Here is a 19,760-nt window from a genome sequence, read left to right on the forward strand (position 1 = left end):
AAATTACCGTTCGAAAGACTTCGGTACGGAAAATTGTACTCGATATGAAAAATTTAACGAGGCGGATCCTCCATCATTTGGCAATTGCAAAAATATTTTGCAGACGATTGATAGGCTTTTTGATAAGACGTTTCCAACATATAAATTATTATTTATCGATGACATCTGCTTTATCACTTTATGAGAAATATTTTCAATATCTTACTGACGTAAGTTGCGTTCGACGAACTAGTTACTAGAGAATAAAACGTTACCTGGAAAATTCTCTGCTTGTTGGAAGTTCCCGGCTTGTTCCCTTTGATTGGCATAAAACGCCCACAAATTCTTTTTCCGCCAAGACCACTAATGACGCTTTCTTTAAACAAGCTGGATACCTGTGTTAACTACGCTGTCCCCTTCCACCAGATTATCTCGATTGCCTGCAAAGATTCTTTAGCCCGTTCCGTAAGAATCCAAGTGACAACTGGCGGCAAAAGCGAGCGTGAAGCTTCAACGTTTCTTAACTCGTTAAAATGCAGTCTTAAGTTTTTACGTTCTCTTTATTTAAGACTCCAATTTTAGAAGCTCAAACCATTAACAAGAAGAATAGCACGAGCAGTCACACTGAATGCACGTTGTACAAACATATAAACAGAATACTCACGATATTTCAATGAAATCCTACGGTATACGTATCCGCCGGATTCGACGATCGTTTCCGCCAATTTAAAATTATACTTCAAAATCATAGCGAGGAACGAATGTGACCGAGAATAATAAGGAGACGTCGCAGGGGTTTAGAGCCCTAACGTAGGCCAATAATAGTTGAAAGATGGGTACGGAGGTAGTATAAAGTTTCCGGATATATTAGCCACCCGTCGAATTAGCGTTGCGAGAAAATGCCCTACTCGGTGTCGATCCCAGGGGAAGCGAGCCGCTTGGTCCCCGCGCGCGTTTAGGGTGAATCGAAAGGGGGCACCCTCGAGAAAGGGCGGGGCCCCGTACAAAAGGGGCCCTGAAAGAAACCAACCCCTGGGTGGAGTTAACACCCCGTATATATGCTTGAGCGGTGGTCCTTCTGGGTGCAGAGCACGTTATACTATCGAACTGTGAGGATCTCGTCTTGAAAGTCTTTTTCGTACCATTTACCATCCCGGAACATCCACTCTAATCGTTCAAAGGTTCGCACGAAGGAATATCTTAAAGTTAGCAGCGGCCTCGGTGATATTGAATGCAACGATATCGTTCAAACGACCAGGTGAAATCCAGCGAATCGATTGAGAGATTGTGCACAGTAACGCTTCAGTGGCTGGAGGATTATTTAGTGCTTCGAGTCGAGTGTTGTTCATCCTGATCGAAGAGGACCGTACAGACTAAGTTTAACGCCTATAGAAGATACACTAACAGCATGTCGCGAAGTTTCCTCGTGGACTCATTAATCGGAAATAATTCGCCACCTGCGTACCCGTTGCCGTATTACGGTAATCAATTGCCGAGCTATATGTTCAATTTCTTCAACCTGGGTCTGGGTTATCAGCCGATAAGACCTGTACCGAGACCACCGGTCATGCCCGTTCCGGTTCCAATTAGTCCACCCGCTTTGGGAAGCTTGCGACCGGTCCCTGGCCAGAGTCCTCCATCGCCTTTAAATACTTCTACCAGCAAACTTTCGGGTAAATATCTCCCGCTATTCTTTGATATAAAATTCTTCGAAGTAGAATTTCCTTCTTGCAAGAGGAATCCATCGTAAATGTTCTAGGAAAGTTTCAATGCTAATGGGATCGTATTCTTTAAGATGTTTCAGCACCGTGCGAATCACCCTCGCGTAACAGCACCCCGACGCCTCCGCCGAAGTCACCGAACTCCATCAACAACAGCTCCAAGAGGATTCGGACAGCCTTCACGAGTACCCAATTATTGGAACTGGAACGCGAGTTTGCTTCAAACATGTACCTATCGCGACTCAGACGAATCGAGATCGCGACGAATCTAAGGTTATCCGAGAAACAAGTGAAAATTTGGTTTCAAAACCGCAGAGTAAAATACAAGAAAGAGGATCTACCTTCCGGTCAGAGTCAGAAATGTTGCTGTCTGAGAACATGCGGGAAGAAGAAGGAGGGCTGCAGCGACGATGCATCGAGTCGGAAATGCGAGCAGGACGATGAGAAATCGATGAAAAACGAGAAAATGGACGCGGCTGACAAGTCCGCCGATACGATCAGCCACGAGGAATCGTCGAATTCCATAGCCGATCGTTTCGAGCAGTCGGTTCCAACGTTGCCCGTGACAGACAGTGCGCAACGGTTCTTGCAGGAAACGGAGGAAAAATTAAATCTTTCGAGGGTCGGTGTGATGGCCGATTGTTACGAGAGGAACGTTCACAATTTATCTAGAGGTTTGAAGAGGAATATGGGCGATATGGCCGAGGAAGCGGACGATAAAAAGCGACGGATCGATGGCTCGACCTTTTATCAGAATACGATTCAGGACACTGCTGTCGGGCCTGTGTTTAGAGCCATAGGATGCACCAAGCATACCGTAGAAAGAATCGTCAACTCGTAAAGAACAAAATACGGGGTAGGATCGCTGTGCTAAAGGATTTTTTGCGACCACGTTCCGTGTTTTTCCATTACGCTGTCGTTGTAAATACAGTTCTATCTGAGCCTTGTAAATATTGTAGATATATTTTTGTACGAATAATAGGAAGATAGAGAGACAAAGAGAGAGAGAGAGAGAGAGAGAAAGAGAGAGAGAATGTGTGTGAACGCTGTATATTTTTAATCTAATTTTTAAAGAGAATAAAATAGATCATTAAAACTTATCGCCAAGTTTTCACAATGAGTACCTTCGTCCCGAAATATTTTGCGTAGTGTATTGTTATCGTTTTTAACGACGAAAAATTCTACCACGTGACGATATCGTATGGTTCCCGTTTGTTTATTCGTTTCTCGAACGATACAACGTTCCACTGAAATTCATTTCGTAATAATAACTCGATGAATTAAGAATACTAACATAACATTCTTGTCGGTGTATTTGTAGAGAGTTTTAATTAATTCTACAAGCCTATGAAAAATCATATGTTAAACACTGGACAATTGATAAATGTTTCATAACGTAAAACACGATAACTTCGTGTCAGTTTCGCGATACTATTTAACATTCAGTTTCACTGATATACCTAGTGAATCATCGTTACACCTACGACTATTGATCCTTGTGTGTCGTGTAAGTTATTGTCGAAGCTGATAAAAAAAGGCAATATAACGTCGAGTCGTTCTGTTTATTTATCCGTGAAAAGTTGGCTGGAAATAACGTTCTCTTTATCTATCGAGGTCGAAAAATTTATTGCTTGTACAAATCTTGGTGGAAGAAAGCGCCTTTTATTTCTCTTAATATAAAATATTACTTTATTTTGCAACGTCTTCGTTCCTCTGGAAAGTCTTCGTTCGATACGAATAATCGACATATAAACAGGAACAAATTACCAAGTTTCCACGCCGAATTAGAGTCTGGAAATTCGTTGACGAAATTTCACCGGTGGATTCTCATAAATAGGCAGCATACGAGCGTCCAGCAACGTTGATAGCCATTAATTTCTCTCAGCGCGGCATTACAAATGTAAAGGACGCCATTTAACTCATGCGAGTTATCGTACTGTGTCCAGCTTCCGGTAAAACGATTTTCCGACTGTGAAGCCGCAATGAAACGGATTAAGGACGGACGTGGAGCATGCATGGTACGAATATATAGCACGGAGAAGCGAGAACGCGAAGGACAGAAGATCTTGGAAATCAAAAGTCGCGATGACCGGAGAATAGTAGTCATTGTCGATGTGAAATCGGCTGCGATGCTGTAAATCCAAGAAATTTGTCAAGAGGGCCCCCACTTTGGGTTAAATTTAAGGTAAAACGTAGTTAATGGTGTTAAGGAGCGAGACGACAATGGCCGGAGGCACTCTCGTATCCTCGTCGATCTACAATAGGACACTTGTGTCGCCTTCGTGCTCGCAGCGGGCGAGCGAACGTGAAAACCGGCTGTCTTTTTTTTCGGTCCTCGACGTTCTCGGGCCCATTCACTCATTCACGGATCTTCACCGAACTCCTCGGTTTGTGCCTAGATTCATTCATCCGCGAGGAGAATGAATGACCGACTACGGGAAAAAGTCTACGAATCAAAAAATTGTCAACGTCGCGCGTCGATTCTTTGCTTTCTTTGCTTCCTACATTCTAGTCGAGAGAAGGGAAGGTCTCGCGTGAAGCGCAAGGGCGGTCGGTACTTTTGAAGAACACCTTGTCCCGTTATTGAATGTTTAGTGGTGGCTGTGGCGTTAATTCGCTGCGAATTTCGCGCTCTTTTAACTCGCGCGTCACCTTAACCTGGATTTAACTGGAATTTGCATCTTGTCGAGTGAGCCAAATCGATTACGTCTCAAGGTATCGTTGCTATTCACCGGGAGTAGTTTTCGTAACAGTTGAAAAATCGCGAACCTTCAGTTCCCATGAAACGCGGGCACAATGCATGAAAGATTTTGTGGTAAGTACTGAAACGTCGAGCATTGGAATTCAGAAGCGATTGTTCCTATTTTACAAGATATATAATGATGCACTCTGTCCCGCGAGTTACGTTTACTTTCCAGACTAAAAGAAGCTTGTCTTTCCTTGCCCGAAACGAACTGACGAAACGCTAGTACGTTGCAGTCCTGTCGTAATCACGTTGTCGTTTTAGCGTGCAGTGAATTCTTGGGTTTCCATTTGTCTCGCTTCCAAAGTACGGTTTTCCCGAGACCCGGGTAATCAACTTATTTAACGTGCCTTCCACGTCAAGCTCCGACGTCCCGCGAATCGCTCGAATCGATAAAATCAACCACGAGATGTGACATTGTATTAAATTGTATTACATGGAATTCTATTGCGATTTAAAATAAATACGAAAATAGACTTCTTCTTCTTTTGATCGTCGTTTTGATCGTCGAAGTAGCCTGTCGTTCGATTTCTCCTCTAATCGTCGAACAGCAATAGGTTTCCAGGTCGGCCGTTCCAGAGCGGTTCAATTGCTCCATTAAGCCTCCGCTAAATTCTGTATCGGCATAAATGATTCTGCGACTGCATCGCTGCAATGCTGTGATGCCGGCGGCCGAGCTGCAATTCAATTTTCCGGACTCCCGGGTGCACAGTCTCCTCACGCCTCAAATTCGATCCGATCCCGGAACGATGCAACTGATATGCAGATACAGGAAAGCGCGCTCTCTTACAGATTTATTAATATTTGAACCGTTCTAGAGTCAACGAGATGGACAGAGAGTTAGCGAGAGAAACGAAGCGTGGTTAGATGAGTTTTCAGGAACACCTGGAAATAGGGGGATTTCAGCTAACGAAGAGTCAGATTATTGGACAGGTTTCGACTTTGTACCATGGAAACTTTTGGTGAAGCCAATTAGCGAATTAAACTGACCTTGGGAACCGGCTACCCAGCTCACTCGCAACGCTCTAACGTTATTAAATACGTATCTCTCCTTCGTGCCATTTCCTGTGTGCACGCGGCTACCACTGTGAATACGTTTGAATAAACACGATCTCCACACAAACGTATGTGGAAAATCTCGTGAGATCTATGAAACGTTGGTTTAATCGTTTTAAACGCGATAGAACGGTTTATGGTATTTCATTAGCGGTGACGTGACCACGTTGCCGATTATGTCGCCCTGATTGCTATTGGAATTGTAATTACGTGATGATACGGTGATTGCCATTAGCTTTAGCTGTGTCGACGAGGGGAGGGACGATATTGGAATCGATTTGACGAGATGTTTTTGCGCGACCTTGAATAAATCAACCCAAGATAAAAGGTCGGACGCCAGGGCTTAAGCTCGATAAAGCGACGGCGAACTTACCGAAAAGGAAATAAAATGTCTGACAAATTCGCTTTGACGACAACGCTCTGCAGTTCTACGCTGGTAGAGAATGTTGAAACTAATCGTAGCATTGCAACGGGGTTCCCTGAGAGTGATATTAATGAGTTCTAACAGCTCGCGACACTAGAGAAAAATTGTAGTCGCAAAACCTTTTGGGAAGGGAAACCGCAACGGTTCTCGCGTCTGGAAACAAACGACGATACGAAAGGGAACGAGAGAGAGTTAAAACGATCGGGTAAAAGAGAAAGAGAAACGCGATGTAGGGGAAATAAGCGGGAGGGTGAACACCAAGGCTTTCCGGTTCCGGAGCGCTAATTCATTTCATCTTATGCGCACTGAAGAGGCGCTCGATCAAAGTTGAAAAGAGTCAGCGCGACAGCACTCGAGATCCAACCAGAATGGCGGGGGTTGTTTCGTCGAAGGGGAAAGCACTCTGGTGACAAGACGAACAGGGAACCGACACGATGCGACGGTGCGGGCACTCGAAAATTGAAACCGTTTTTTCGTGTTTGCCGTGCAAAGGGACAATGGCGAGGCGCGATTTCAACGTCAACGCCGGGAATCTCTTTTAAAACGTGGAACGCGACCACTGCACAAGCACCATAACGAATTTCTTCTTTACAAAGGCCTGCTTCCTTTCATAATATCGAAACACCATTCGTCGAATAGATGCGATGTTTAACGTTACGTTAAAGTAGAATTTATTCGACCGGAGAACGTGGCTGGATAGAATTTTAAATTCGAATAAAAAATTAATGTACGGCTTAATATATTAATGTCTGTCTCGCAGTTTGCTGTTCCGCTTCAAGGTGCTTTATCATTTTCCAAATGGATGTATATTTATACGTCATAGTTGTTGAACGAGAAAGTGTCTCTTTCAACTTCCAGCAAATCTGTATCGGGATTAAAACATTTACTTTCGTGTCACCTTTGACCTCTTTAATACACATTCGGTTCACGAACTACGTTAAACTCGGTTTGACGTATCATTAATTTATGTTTATTATGGATGCGTACAATACTGTTATCCCGTTTATGAGCCCGGTTAATTTGCATACATTTTTGAATATACCAGGCGTACACATCTGTTCACGACATTGCTGTGAGTGAGTGAAATTTAGTTTAGTTTACCTCTCTGTACGTACATTTTCGTTAACAATTTTTTATATTTTCATAAAAATATCGCAAGACAGTTTTTGAATCCTCATTCCTGGTATACGTTTCTAAACTAAAAATTTATACGAACATGTTTAACCGGTTAACTGCGTTTGACGAGTACACAAGTCGAATAAAAACTTTATTTCGATGCGTTTGACGTGTATACTAGTCGTCACTTGTATTTATTTACGCACTCCATGACCTAACCCTATGAGAGGTTTCTAAAACTAAATTTTGCTAAAAATTTTTCTAAAACTGGTTAAATATTAAAATTTCAAGCTTATTTATACGCTTCTTGGAAAACCAGAAAAATTTCAGAATAACCAAGGGAATTATAATATGTGTAAAATACAGAATGTTTAATTAATGTATCATTCATTTTGAACCGTTTTTCGTATTTGACGATGGAGATTGAAATTCTTATATTCTAGAATTCAATCACTATTGCTGGAGAATTCTGGTGTAACGAAGCGCGTTTCATTTTGTTCGTCTCTTCGGCATTTTGACGCTCGTCGTCTTTCAGCGACGACGCACAAAAACCCGCACGTTTTGGGAAACGCAAAGATCTACGACGGAGGAGCCTTCTCATTGTGAAGCAGACCGCATTGTGAAATCGGCTGCATTTCCAGCGACGTTTAGCCACCGCAGCTACGCGCACTATGTTAGATCAATGACGCGGGAATAATTTCGCTGCACCGCCCACAAACACGGGAATCTTTTACCTGAATTCGATTTAGAATCGCACACACGAGCTGCGATGAAATTCACGAGCACAATGTGGGAGTCATTGACGAGTTGCGAACACGGGAACTTGTCATCGCCAGAAAGCAATACACGTATCGGAAGGGACTTTCGAATTGAGGAGTTGAAATGGAAAACGATACAAATGTCAAAAAAATGAAAAAACGATATTTTTAGTGAGAAAGAGAATATAAATTCTATGTGGAATATAACGAAAAAAGTTAAAACTGCCACAATAATGTTGGCTAAATTGTAGTTGGAAAAGATTAAATCTAACCAATCGGATACATTTTTTACGATTTATATTCGCTCTAAATCCGTAAATGTGGTATGATCTCGAACTTTATAATATTCAAGTGATAAATGATACAAAATACTAAAATTGACAAAAAAGAGATTTTTGTTTCTAATAGAAATCTTTATTCCCGACACTTAGTTAGGTATATCGTTTATCATTTTAACTTTTCAATTGTTAAAAATCACCCTGTCTTCCTTGTTTATAGGTGAAAATTTATCCTTTCAGACTATGGGAAGTACTTTCTTTTTACTTAGTTCTTACTAAATATAATGTTATCGCGATTTTCTATTATATTATTGAGCTCGATCGAAAGAAAAGAATCCAGGAGAAATACCAACTACGAGGGAATTTCTTAAACTCGATAGACGGGTTTCAGTATATCTGGTATAGGAGTAGTAACTTCCGCAAGGTGACCCGGTTTTCTGTGAGTTTCTACGAAGAATATAATAGAGACACAGTTTCGACGAGTCATTAAGCGATCGTTATACATAGCAGGTGCCTACTTTTATCGTTTTCCCTTTATACCATTTGATTTTCTTATTAAACCGTGAACTACACGTGTCTTAAGCATCTGCGTTCGTCTAATTTCGCCTCGCAAGTTTCAGGAAATTACTGTAGGCTCCGTCGAATCGGTTTAACCGAAAAATGTAGCTGAGCGTGACGATCCGGTACTTTGGTAACCCTGGCGTCGAAGAGTTAACAATCGAGAACGAAAAAGAAAACCATTTGAAGGCTATAGGGAAAGCATACGATAAGTTATATTTCCGATAAGTCATATTTCTTACAAAGAACGGCTTTCAATTTCGTATAATGTCAATAAATGTTATATATTACCAAAATTGTCTATAGATTCGATTTTGGAGTTAAATACGTGTCCTTTCACCCTCTTTAATATTTCTAAACTATTCCTCGTCATAATATTATAATACGGAAAATATTAAAATATTGCCCGCCTTAGTTGTATCTTTGATCTGTGTAAAACTTCAACCTATTTTGAAAAGATTAACAGATCGTTTTCATTTTCAATGACGTTATATCAAGATTCTCTCGTTTAATCGTAAAGTGATATTAAAATCAGAGAAACAACATAATAATATCTAGTGATTTCCCTACGGGATTACAACGTTCCGCTTCCTTCACGCTTCAGGCATCATATACATAAATATCACATACGATATAACAAAATCATATACATACATATATGAGTATATCCTAAACGTACATACGATATTATATATACTTTATAAACTGTAAAAAGTATGAATCAACAAAAATATACCTATCGTGTTCTTCTCTTGTAATTTTCATTTGTAATAACGTAAAGTTAGATATCACTTTACATTTATAATTTTGCCTGATTTCCTATCTATGAAATTCAAGCGTCGCCTCATTATGTACGTTACACGATCTGTGTTTCTTACAATACGCTTTGTTCTTTGAGAAGCTCGTATAATTTTATTGTCTAGAATAGAAAATGAGAGATGCACTTTTTTCACTTTAATCATGGGATATGTACGTTAAAGACATTCGTACGCGTGCGTATGTATAATCTAATATTTGCGTGTCTGAGATGATTATCTCGAAACGGCGGGATAATAAAATAGCAAAAAGCTAAAATGCAAATGAGCATCTGCTGCTGTGGCGGAGATTGATTTACGAGTGTGCCGCTCGTAACTGTTCAGCTTCCTCCCGATAGGTACGCGATGATATGCGAAAATCTCGACGCGGATTTTGAATGGTTGACGAATGAAAATTTTGCAAACAATAAATACATCATACGAGATAATAATCACTGATGTGTTGTTTTATACATGAGTTCAGTTTTTGAATACACATACGCGGGAAAAAAACAATTCGAAGAAATAATTGTATCGTAATAAATAATTGTTCATAAAATTAGTTTATATTTTCTTTTTTACAACATTGTTAATTCAATGCCAAACAATTTATTTCAATTTGGTAGATCAATTGTAATAAATTGTAAACGCCAACTAACTGTACGGAAATAGAATGTACGTTGTTTGTATGCATTCCCCGATCGTAAAAATTTGCAGTTTTAATTCGCGAAAAATAAACGTGTTACGTACGATACAAGGGAACTTGATAGCGTCAATATAAATATAACAATTGACGAAAAGAGAAAAAAAAAGTGGGCTCAGCCGGGATTTGAACCCGGGACCTCTCGCACCCAAAGCGAGAATCATACCCCTAGACCACTGAGCCGCTTATGAAAGACACTCACTTACTACGGTATGTGAGCGCTCAGCATAACATACTTTCGCGATTACAGATTGATTACAGATTAATTTGTTCGTCTGGTATGACGTTTCCTATTACGAAACGAACTGTTTGAACGATCGATCTTTCAATCATCTTAATTGAAATCCCACGTTTGATATGTAATTTCAACTTCTCAGTTGAATATATTCTACGATATATATCATATCAAATGTGAATAATTTTATAGTAATTAAATATTTGATCGATGCTACGATAATTAATATTTCTAATCATCGCGTGTTTGATTATCTGCTTGCATGCTTTTAATTATGTATTTCATCAAATATTCGTCTCTTTCGTATATTAACGCTACACTCACACGAGACGTAGCCTGAGTCATCTGAGTGAAAGTACTCACAGAACCATAAATGCGTAATGTTGTGTCTACTTACACATATAGTATAGTGAAGATTTTAAGTTTGGAAAGATATTCTGAAACGGTTGATAATAAATGTGGAAGTAAAAGTGGGAGTAAAAGTAGGTACTTCACTTATAACGTCTTTTATCGCGCATATCGAAGCTGAGTGTCAGATAAACTTAGCAACGCGATTGAATTAGGAATGGAGACGACATACGTCGGTTGCTTGGCTGAAATTGGTTGAAATTCATCAGACGGCCGGATCGAAATTGCGAACCATATAATGAGATATGTAACGTGTGTCCGTGCCATATGCAACCGAATAACTTGATTACAGGGTGCACCTGCCCATTTTTGACCTCTAGTTATACCGCGATCACACCGATCACTATGTTCCATTCGGTTGATTGGACGAGTAAGTGAAATACCGATGGGAATCAATTTTTTAAGAAACTAGGTCGAATCGTCCGGAGCATGTTCAAAAAACGAATCGGTATGTAGTTACGCAGAAAGACGTAGAAAGAAAACAAAGAACAGACCCCGTCGAGATTGATAGCAGATCGTAAAGTCTTCGTCCTATTTGTCATAATTAGCACCATGAAATAGCTACTTAATTTCGATCTCCCCTTTTGTAAAAGGATATTCTATTTGCATCACTCGCGGTGATGTCGCAAAAAAGCGCGTATTGTGTGCGGCCACTTCGATCAAGCAACGCGAGAACACCCTTCGAACAGGCTACGAACCCGACGTGCAACTACAGCTGGTCACGAAGGGTCGGGAGATTTGTAGTCGTTTCATGATTGCACACAAGCCTGGGCGAGGTAAAACCTAATCTAGCAGCGGCTTACTGAATCCGTTGTTTCGATTCCAGTAGGACTCGAGGCAATCGAGGAACCGAGATATAGCCGCGGCAACTATTCGATCGATGACGAACTTTCCGACGGACGAATTTTACCAATGTTCCAAGTTCTATAGATTTCTTCAGTGTCTTTCGTAACGTTACGTGAGCGCAGATCCAGCGACTTTGCGCGATGCTTCTTGTTAACAGAAGTGGAGAGTATTTCTGTGGTTGAAGATTGTTTCCTCGCTGTCGTGCGAGTATTGATTTTACCTAGCACGCTGAGCCAGACGTGAGATACAGGTTAAATCGGTCACCGTGTTTTTGGAACTCGCTTTCTTTATTCTCGAAGAAGTGTAAAAATTGTAGAAGATGTAGGAAAACGCTTCGACTCGACGATCACTCGAGTGACCACGCGCGTTCCTACGTGCCTTTTAACGTCACTTTAACGGGTCCCGATACCGATCTACCGATGTTCCCTCGGCTGGGGGCAGCTATTTTTTTTACGGCGATGCATCGCTCCGAAGAAAATCCGATCGAGTTCACGATTGGTTGGCTCTTGGACGAAGAAGCGAAGCGACAGCTTGCTGATCGGGTCTGTCCTCGAAGATCGGCTATGCCTGTTCCTTAAATCTCGTCGAGTCACCGCGCTAATCCTTATTTAACCCCGGAGTCTATCGGCAAGATCGAACATCGGGATTAACTTAACCGTTTCGGCAACAATGAAGCACACGAGAAGACACCACTTAGCGCGGGCTACACCTTCGTCCGACGGTATCTTGATCGAAGCTACACACAAGGGATTGGGGGATCACCTGTAAAATTGTCAGTCCTCGTGGAGATACGTGTCAGCGCAGGCCATTCTGTAATGGAAATTGAGTAAGGAATGCAATTAGCGGGAACACTGGGCCTACGAAAGCGACAATTAGTGGTGACACGGTTGACAAGCCGCCGGTACTTAGACAATGCGATAATAATGATCGTTGTCAACGGAATATCGGAACAAAGATATCTAGAGCATGCCGATACGCGTTAGTTAATTGCAGTCCTTTGATTTACTGGCGATGAAACGATCAATGGAACTCTTGTGACGCGAACTTCTTCTTTTCGTTAGTTTCCACGTTTCTTTTTAATTTGAAAATAACGATAGTCGCAATTAGCGCTATATCTGGCTATTAGAACTAAGATAAGTTTACGATACCAGTTGACTTGGAGCGAACGCGCGTCGTAATAATTATTTGCAGCGGTGAAAATCGTTAATGTTTCAAGTTTAATTAAACGAGCTGTCCGTGCCTCTAAAATCAATGAACGGTCACGTTACACGCAACGAACATCATCGCGTTTCAAGTGTTGGCCTGTTAATGAGGAATTTGCATAATATTAGCCACCCTTCGACGTCGAATTAATGTCCCTCTTCGACGGTGACATAATAGCGGGACAATGAGCATCAGGTCAGGGGACTGTGCTTTAACCGGTTATAAAAAATCGTGCCCACTTATATCTATGCTAATTTTATTTGCTAGCGAGACCAATCATGCCATTAAATCAGACGGTCGCAAATAAATGTGCTGTCCTCGGAACAAGAGTTAATTGGCAGCGTCAAAATTTAACGTACAAATGTTGGTAATTAGAAGTACATATTTTTTGCCTGTTCGAATAATAGCTCGAAATAAACGAACTTTAATGGAAATTCAATGGATGAAATTAACTGTTGCATATGAAAGTAGTTCTATTCCTATCTTCCACTAAATTCCTAACTGAAGGTTGAAAATAGCATCGTTAATGTAATATGCGTAGAAAACAATCTTTTTTTCGCTCTCATTGTCTGTTGACTTTTACCCTGGAGTGGCTGAAAGTATCGGCCAAAGGCATAATTTTTGTCGTTTATTTGGTCGCTTTTGTTCCTCCCTCTGACGGAAACCAGAGGGGCCATTTAATTAGCTTAGGACCTTCCATTGAATTCATCTTCTTGAAAATAAAACGGCTGCCCGCTTCAACGTAACGAGGGCCATACAATTACGGTTCTCCTTGACTTCGTCTTTCTCTTCCTAGTTTCTATACGGACGCGCCGTTGCCACTGATAAATTCTAGATAACAACGTCTCTCTTAGTTCACAGTCTTTCGGTCGACTCTGCCTTTCTTGGAAAATACCGACGCTTCTTCGAGTTTCGCCCGATACCATCCACAAATGGTTCGGGAAAAGCAAGTTTTCGCGGGCCGCAAGATAAAATTACAGCATGAATTCAGTTTTACAGGAAACTTGAACGTATGACGAATGCCCGGATTTCGAATTTAATTAAACTTTAAATTGAAAATTCGAGTTCCCAAATGCTTTATCCTGTTCGCGCGTTCCACGTTTCGTTTTATCAACGACACGTGTATTCCGCGATATGTGGAGCACAATATGGAATACAGGGAGTTTAAAGAAAGGAACAGGATAAAAAATATCTAAAAGATATGAGAAATTTTCGATTGCGGATTTTTCCACGTTTCATTTACCCTTTTCTCATTAAGGGGTTTTTTCATTAGAAAAGCTAAGCTTGTAATGCGAGTCGCGAAGCTATGATCGTCGCGTTCCAACCTGCATTTAATAGCTTTGCTTTCCCGCGGCATCGTATTTTTTATGGATACTATGTGTGCTTTAACCATTGATAACCCGCAGTGCAAACGTTACCCGGGAACGTTTATTAATCGTATCAGAGACAGTATTATATTGTCGGCTATTTGTTGTCTAGAGGGACAAAGCTGCAAGCATGCATGATTTATAGCCGTATGGAAGTTTCGTGCACTTATTTTGGCAGAAGTTCCAATCGGTGACGATGATTAATTGTTCCGCGATCAATCGACGCTGCCTACCCTGGTAGCCGATACTTATACGTCACAAATCGTATATCGTTAAACTTTATAATTTCCCGGGGGATCCATGCTTGTGATCTTCCTCATTGGACCGGGTAAAAATCGAAGAAAATTCGCGAGACATTGGTAGAACGATGAAGATAGAATCGCAAGTGTTTTCGTTATATAGTCGGATTTAGCTCGGTAGACAATTTTGAAGAAACAAGTTCAGGGAATTCTTCGTGACTTCGTGCGATAGGTTGACCCATTCGTATTCATAGCTGAGTGGTCAATAGTAACTGAGGTGGGATAATGAGCCGATTAGTATGTAATGCAACAGACGATTAGATAGCCTGAGAAATCAATGTCTTTTCGTAAGATGTTACGCTTTGTGTTAATGGTTATCGTTTACGTACTGCATAGATAACTGGTATATAACTGATATTTAAACTTATCAAGTGACAAACATATTATGTAAGTAGGTTTCATATATATATATTGTAGGAATGTACTGATTCTCTTCATTACCTATGATCTCTTGCTTGTATACCTAATAGTTCATGCTCAACAAAAGATAATTTTAATTGGGCACTAAATAAAGTTTCGTACTAGCAATTGGGATAAATAGAGTCCTTTTCTCCCTGTTTTCAAAATCTAGAATGAATGCAATGGATAAAAAATTCTCGAGGTCAATGGAAAATCTTATGCCTCAAGAGTACAATTTTGGGAACATAAAATGATAGGAAGACCGTGCTGAAAATACGTTGTTTACAAGGCAAGCAAAAAGAAAAGTGAAACGATATGGCTGGAAAAAGAGTTTGGTGGCATATCGTGTATCAAAATCTTTTAAAGAATGTAACATATTCAGAAAAATTCAGGAACTTTAAATCTTCTATATATATCATAATTTTCTATAATATGTGCAGTGATAATATGAGGAACTTCAGGAAAGCATAAAATTACTTACCCGTACCATTTCTTTAATATAAAAACTAAGCTAAAGCAAATTAAATTTTCTATAATATAGTTAGATCAGAATGGTACTTGTTGTGTGCAGTGATAATATGAGGAACGTTAGGAAAGCATAAAATTTAATTTGCTTCAGTTTAGTTTTTACATTAAAGAAGTGGTACGGGCTGGTGGGATGAAGACGAAAGAACTATGTCGCGTATGAACTAAATGCAGGAATCGCGGGATCCAACGATTAAAATAACTCCTATAATTACGTGCAGTGGTTTGCGTTCTCAAGAGTTGTCGCCTTTCCAGGAACGTCTAAATGTCCTGGTGTTTCTTAAACGAGAATACTTTCTCGGTATTGTTAATGTCGGCTGTTCCTACGATCTATGTCCCAAGATTCTTCATTTCCCATCAACTTTTAACTTCGTTCCCGAGCTGACCTTTCGATAATCTCATTTCCAAAGAACTATGACGTCTTTCTCGCGAAGATTTAACAATTCCCTTGTCCCTCGTCTTCCAAATCGCTTCTTTTATCGTCGATAAGAGGATATTTGCGCGGTGTCGCTTATATGTACATGTTTCCTCTCCATAGTGCCACTGTTTATCGTAGATTGCTTTGCCTCTGATAGCTTATCGCGTGGCTGAGACGGGACCCGGGTCTACTGGCGAAGCGACGCTCGATCGACCTATTTTCCTTGGTTCGAGGGTTGGAAGGTTGTTTCGCAAGGGCGCACGTTCCGACGCTCTTTGTTCACGAAATTCAGCCTCGGGCTTCGTCTCAAAGACATCGAAGGGGACATGGTATATTTCTCCATATACCTTTCAAGAACATTCGATAGTAACTACCTCGATTTTTGGGACGTAATACTGTTTCGTAACTTATCTATACTTGTACTTGTGTCACTTGAGCAAGAAATTCACTTCGAAGATAATTTCAAGATTATTTTGAAGCAACAGAAAAGCTTTGCATACCAGTAACAATACAGTATTTCCAAGCCTTCTTTTACTATTCAATGCAAGAATATAATCGAGCAACGAAAGAAATGTTATTTGCTCGTGGCACGTTCAATCGTTCTTATTTATGTCACTGATTTACGATAACAAAGACTATGTTTGTATAATGTGCTCTTCCGTTTGAAGTAATCTGAAAAGTGCTCGGTTGCCAATCGATACCAGTCGTATGGTGTTCCGTTCATGAAATGTCTGCGGCAAACCAAGCGGAATTCGCTATCGATACTGAAATTCGGCGAGATTCTTTCGCATCGCGTGAAAGTGGCACTCGTAAATCATACTAAATGCCGACGTGACGGTACGAATTATCGCTAGTAAGGCTCCTTCGAGCTAAGGGGAGAGACTGATTGCCCGATTTTCTTTTCACTCGGTGGTACTCGACCGAAGGAGTGCACTTAATTAATGGTCGCCCCTTCCACCAACCTCCCTCAGGCTTAATAGCATTGTTACGTGGCATATGTTTACGAATTGGGCACACCGCCGCTTGTTCCAGGTTCGATTCGACGATTCGACCTGGCAAGTGAACCGTTAAAGCCACATCAAGTAGCTTTAGTTTCTTTCCCTCTCTCCCTCTCATTGTTTGTCGCAGTTCGCTCTGCAGATTAAACGCGAATATACATCGAACAGTTTAGCTACCTACGAGGTGCACACGAGCATTCTTAATTCTACTTGATGTCGAGACGTTTTTCAAGGAAGCGAAGAATTGCTCGTACAGTCGACGACAACGTACTGAGTTATTCGAGTCGTTTCCACTTGGTGCTGGTTCGCCGATTTCGTAATTCGTTTCGATCGAAACGGCCGACGATACGCTCGATGGTTTTTAGTCTTTAGTGTTGCGAAAGTTGCTGAGTAATATTTAAAAACTCCTTGGTGAATTGATGCGATGGATAAATGAACGCATCGTATGGTGTCATGTAACGTAAGAAATCTAAGAATCAAACATAAAATAATAACATAAAAACATGCGAGTGCTTTTGGAAAAATTAATATTGACTTTTGTTGGGATATACATATAATTATACACAGGCTACCAAGTGTTGTATACAAAGGGAAACATAATTCAGTAAATTAAGTTCACACTTAGGCGCCACCACGTGTCTTCCAAATGACGATTCTTCTTCGCAAATCATTGCTATGTCAATGACGAAATATAGTATAGAAGGACCTTAGGTTATGGACCTAAGCCAATAAAATCCTCGCGACGAGGGTCAACTTTTCCATTCCCCTAAACTCTAAACCAACCATGAGATCTTGTCTAGTTCACGCCCTGTAGATATTTGACGTCGACCCGAGAGATCCTTTCTCGTATTTACATTTCCGCGGTGTGTACAAGGTTATCCGACTGGCCACGTTAAACGGATTAAAAGGGGGTGTACGGCGAACCATCTCGCATTTTGACTCGCACATTACGATCCTTTAAGCGTGTCTGGTCTGCGTGTAAGCAACGTGTGTACATGGGCTTTATGTGTCACAGCGCTTAACGACGTTTCCTCGGGCTATAATGAAACATACTGAGTGTATACGAGATTAAGAACGTCTCTCCTTTCCAAGGAAAGGGATCGAATCGAAGCAGTCTGTAAGAAGATTTAGACTTACAGAAGGCGAAAACGTTGTTGTTGCACGAATGAGATATAACATTTGATTGTGAAGGTTGAATCTAAATCTGGAAAATTTATTAATATCTTACTTTTGTGGAAATATTGGAAAATTGTAAATGTATATTTGTCCGGTATCGACCGCATAATACAACTGTCGCAGATTTTGCGGCGAGTTGAAACGACTGGTCACTTCGGGAGCACAAGTACAGAGACCTTTCCTCTTTTAGAAAAGGGACAGCGGGATTGGCAGCCGGGAAAATTACACGTTCATGGTCAGATCTCGAAAAGATTTATTTCTCATTGGTAGCATGAACTCTTGGTATCGTTTAAAATCCAGAATGATACGCCTGTGGGAACTGCATTGATTAATTTTTTATATCTTGATCGTTACGGTACAGGGTACAATTTTCGTAGCGGACGTCAAATTGAAAAATTCGTTATTAAGAAGCAGTGGAACTATTAGGTAGGAAAAATCGCGGAGGAACACGCGAATATCGTTCTACATTGGAGCGAACTGAAACATTTACGAGGTCTTGTTCTTAATCGTCTGGGGAAATGATAAATCGAGAGAAGTTCTCTGACAAAAGTAGAATTCACGGACGAAACGAAAATACAATATCAGAGTTTTTAATTTCCACCGGGTTTGAACGACCAGACATTTTGAAATATGAAAGTTGCCGTTGCAAATATTGGTAATTTCGACGTATCGTGATGGTTCTACGCAAACGGGTCGTTTAGAGACGTTACACGTCTTTTGAAAAGCCGAAGAACGATCGTTTAATGGCTCGTTAAACGTGCGAGTATTATGCGAACAGCTCATTCGCCTGGTAAACACAGATCGAAGTTATGACGTGCATCATTCCAGGCCGTTGGTTATAATTTTTTCCTTGCCTATAAGGAGTGAAATGATCCTAAGTGCTCCGGACCAGCCTAAGTAAACGATGGAAACGGCCCTGCAACGCTACTGTGCCCGTTGCTTTTTATTATACTGAACTGCCTATTGGAATAGTGTTCTATTTTTTATCATACTTTCATTATATTGTTGGCAGATTGTGCCTTTTGTCATATCCTTATTCATGTCCTTTCTTTATTTACAGTGTTTCATTATATATCTGATCTCGACCGAAGCAAGAAACTTTTATTTAATCAATATCTTGAATATTAGCAAACACCGATTGTTTTCTTAATTTTTATTGCTACACGCGTTCCACGATTTGGCATTTAAATAGCCGTACGAATATTATAAAAATGTTGTATAAACACAAACATACGGTATAAATATTTTGTGCAGAAATTTGTGCAAATCGACGTCGAAAATTTTCCATATTGAACGTATGAAGCCGCAAAAAGAGAGAAGAAAAATAGCATGCGTCCATAGCCAAAAAATTTACTGTAGATAAAAACAAACGAAATATTAAAATCAATACTTCCGACGGCAATATTTCAAGTATCGTTTAACGGCTTTTACAGTCCGATCTAATATTCGTCGCAACCCCGGAGGGCCACGGCCGTAATAATTCGCTGTCCGATAAGCACACAAATAACGCGGATGATCCGTGACCATAGGCATAAAGGATCTCGAGTAAACTGAATGCGAAGACCTAGCCGGTGAAAAGTAGCGGAGTGGATACGGTTACGTGTGTTGTATCGTTGGCAAAAATTCTCGACGCGCGTTTGATCGAGACACGACCTATTATGCGTCGATAAAGCGCGCCAGAATGGTTGGATAGGCCGAATCCATGGGGCCCGTGGGTGCTCCCATTGTTACCATCCACGATGCTACCCTTGGCTGT

The 19,760-nt window shown here is 40.7% G+C and overlaps 1 protein-coding gene and 1 non-coding gene across 2 annotated transcripts; one reads left to right on the top strand and one right to left on the bottom strand.

The window, feature by feature from the left end:
* The first annotated feature begins 1,201 nt into the window (after positions 1-1,201).
* Positions 1,202-2,684, top strand: LOC117236870 (GS homeobox 1-like). Its single transcript, XM_033500236.1, has 2 exons — positions 1,202-1,652; positions 1,775-2,684. The coding sequence occupies exons 1-2, from the start codon at positions 1,388-1,390 to the stop codon at positions 2,539-2,541; spliced, it is 1,032 nt and encodes a 343-aa protein (XP_033356127.1). The 5' UTR covers positions 1,202-1,387; the 3' UTR covers positions 2,542-2,684.
* A 7,557-nt stretch (positions 2,685-10,241) lies between these two features.
* Trnap-ugg lies at positions 10,242-10,313 on the bottom strand. The gene has a single exon. It is a non-coding gene; the product is annotated as a tRNA-Pro (tRNA).
* Between the last annotated feature and the right edge of the window lie 9,447 nt (positions 10,314-19,760).

Source organism: Bombus vosnesenskii, unplaced genomic scaffold, assembly GCF_011952255.1.
Source record: "Bombus vosnesenskii isolate JDL3184/JDL3185 unplaced genomic scaffold, Bvos_JDL3184-5_v1.1 scf7180000013352, whole genome shotgun sequence".
In the NCBI taxonomy this organism is placed as follows: domain Eukaryota; kingdom Metazoa; phylum Arthropoda; class Insecta; order Hymenoptera; family Apidae; genus Bombus; species Bombus vosnesenskii.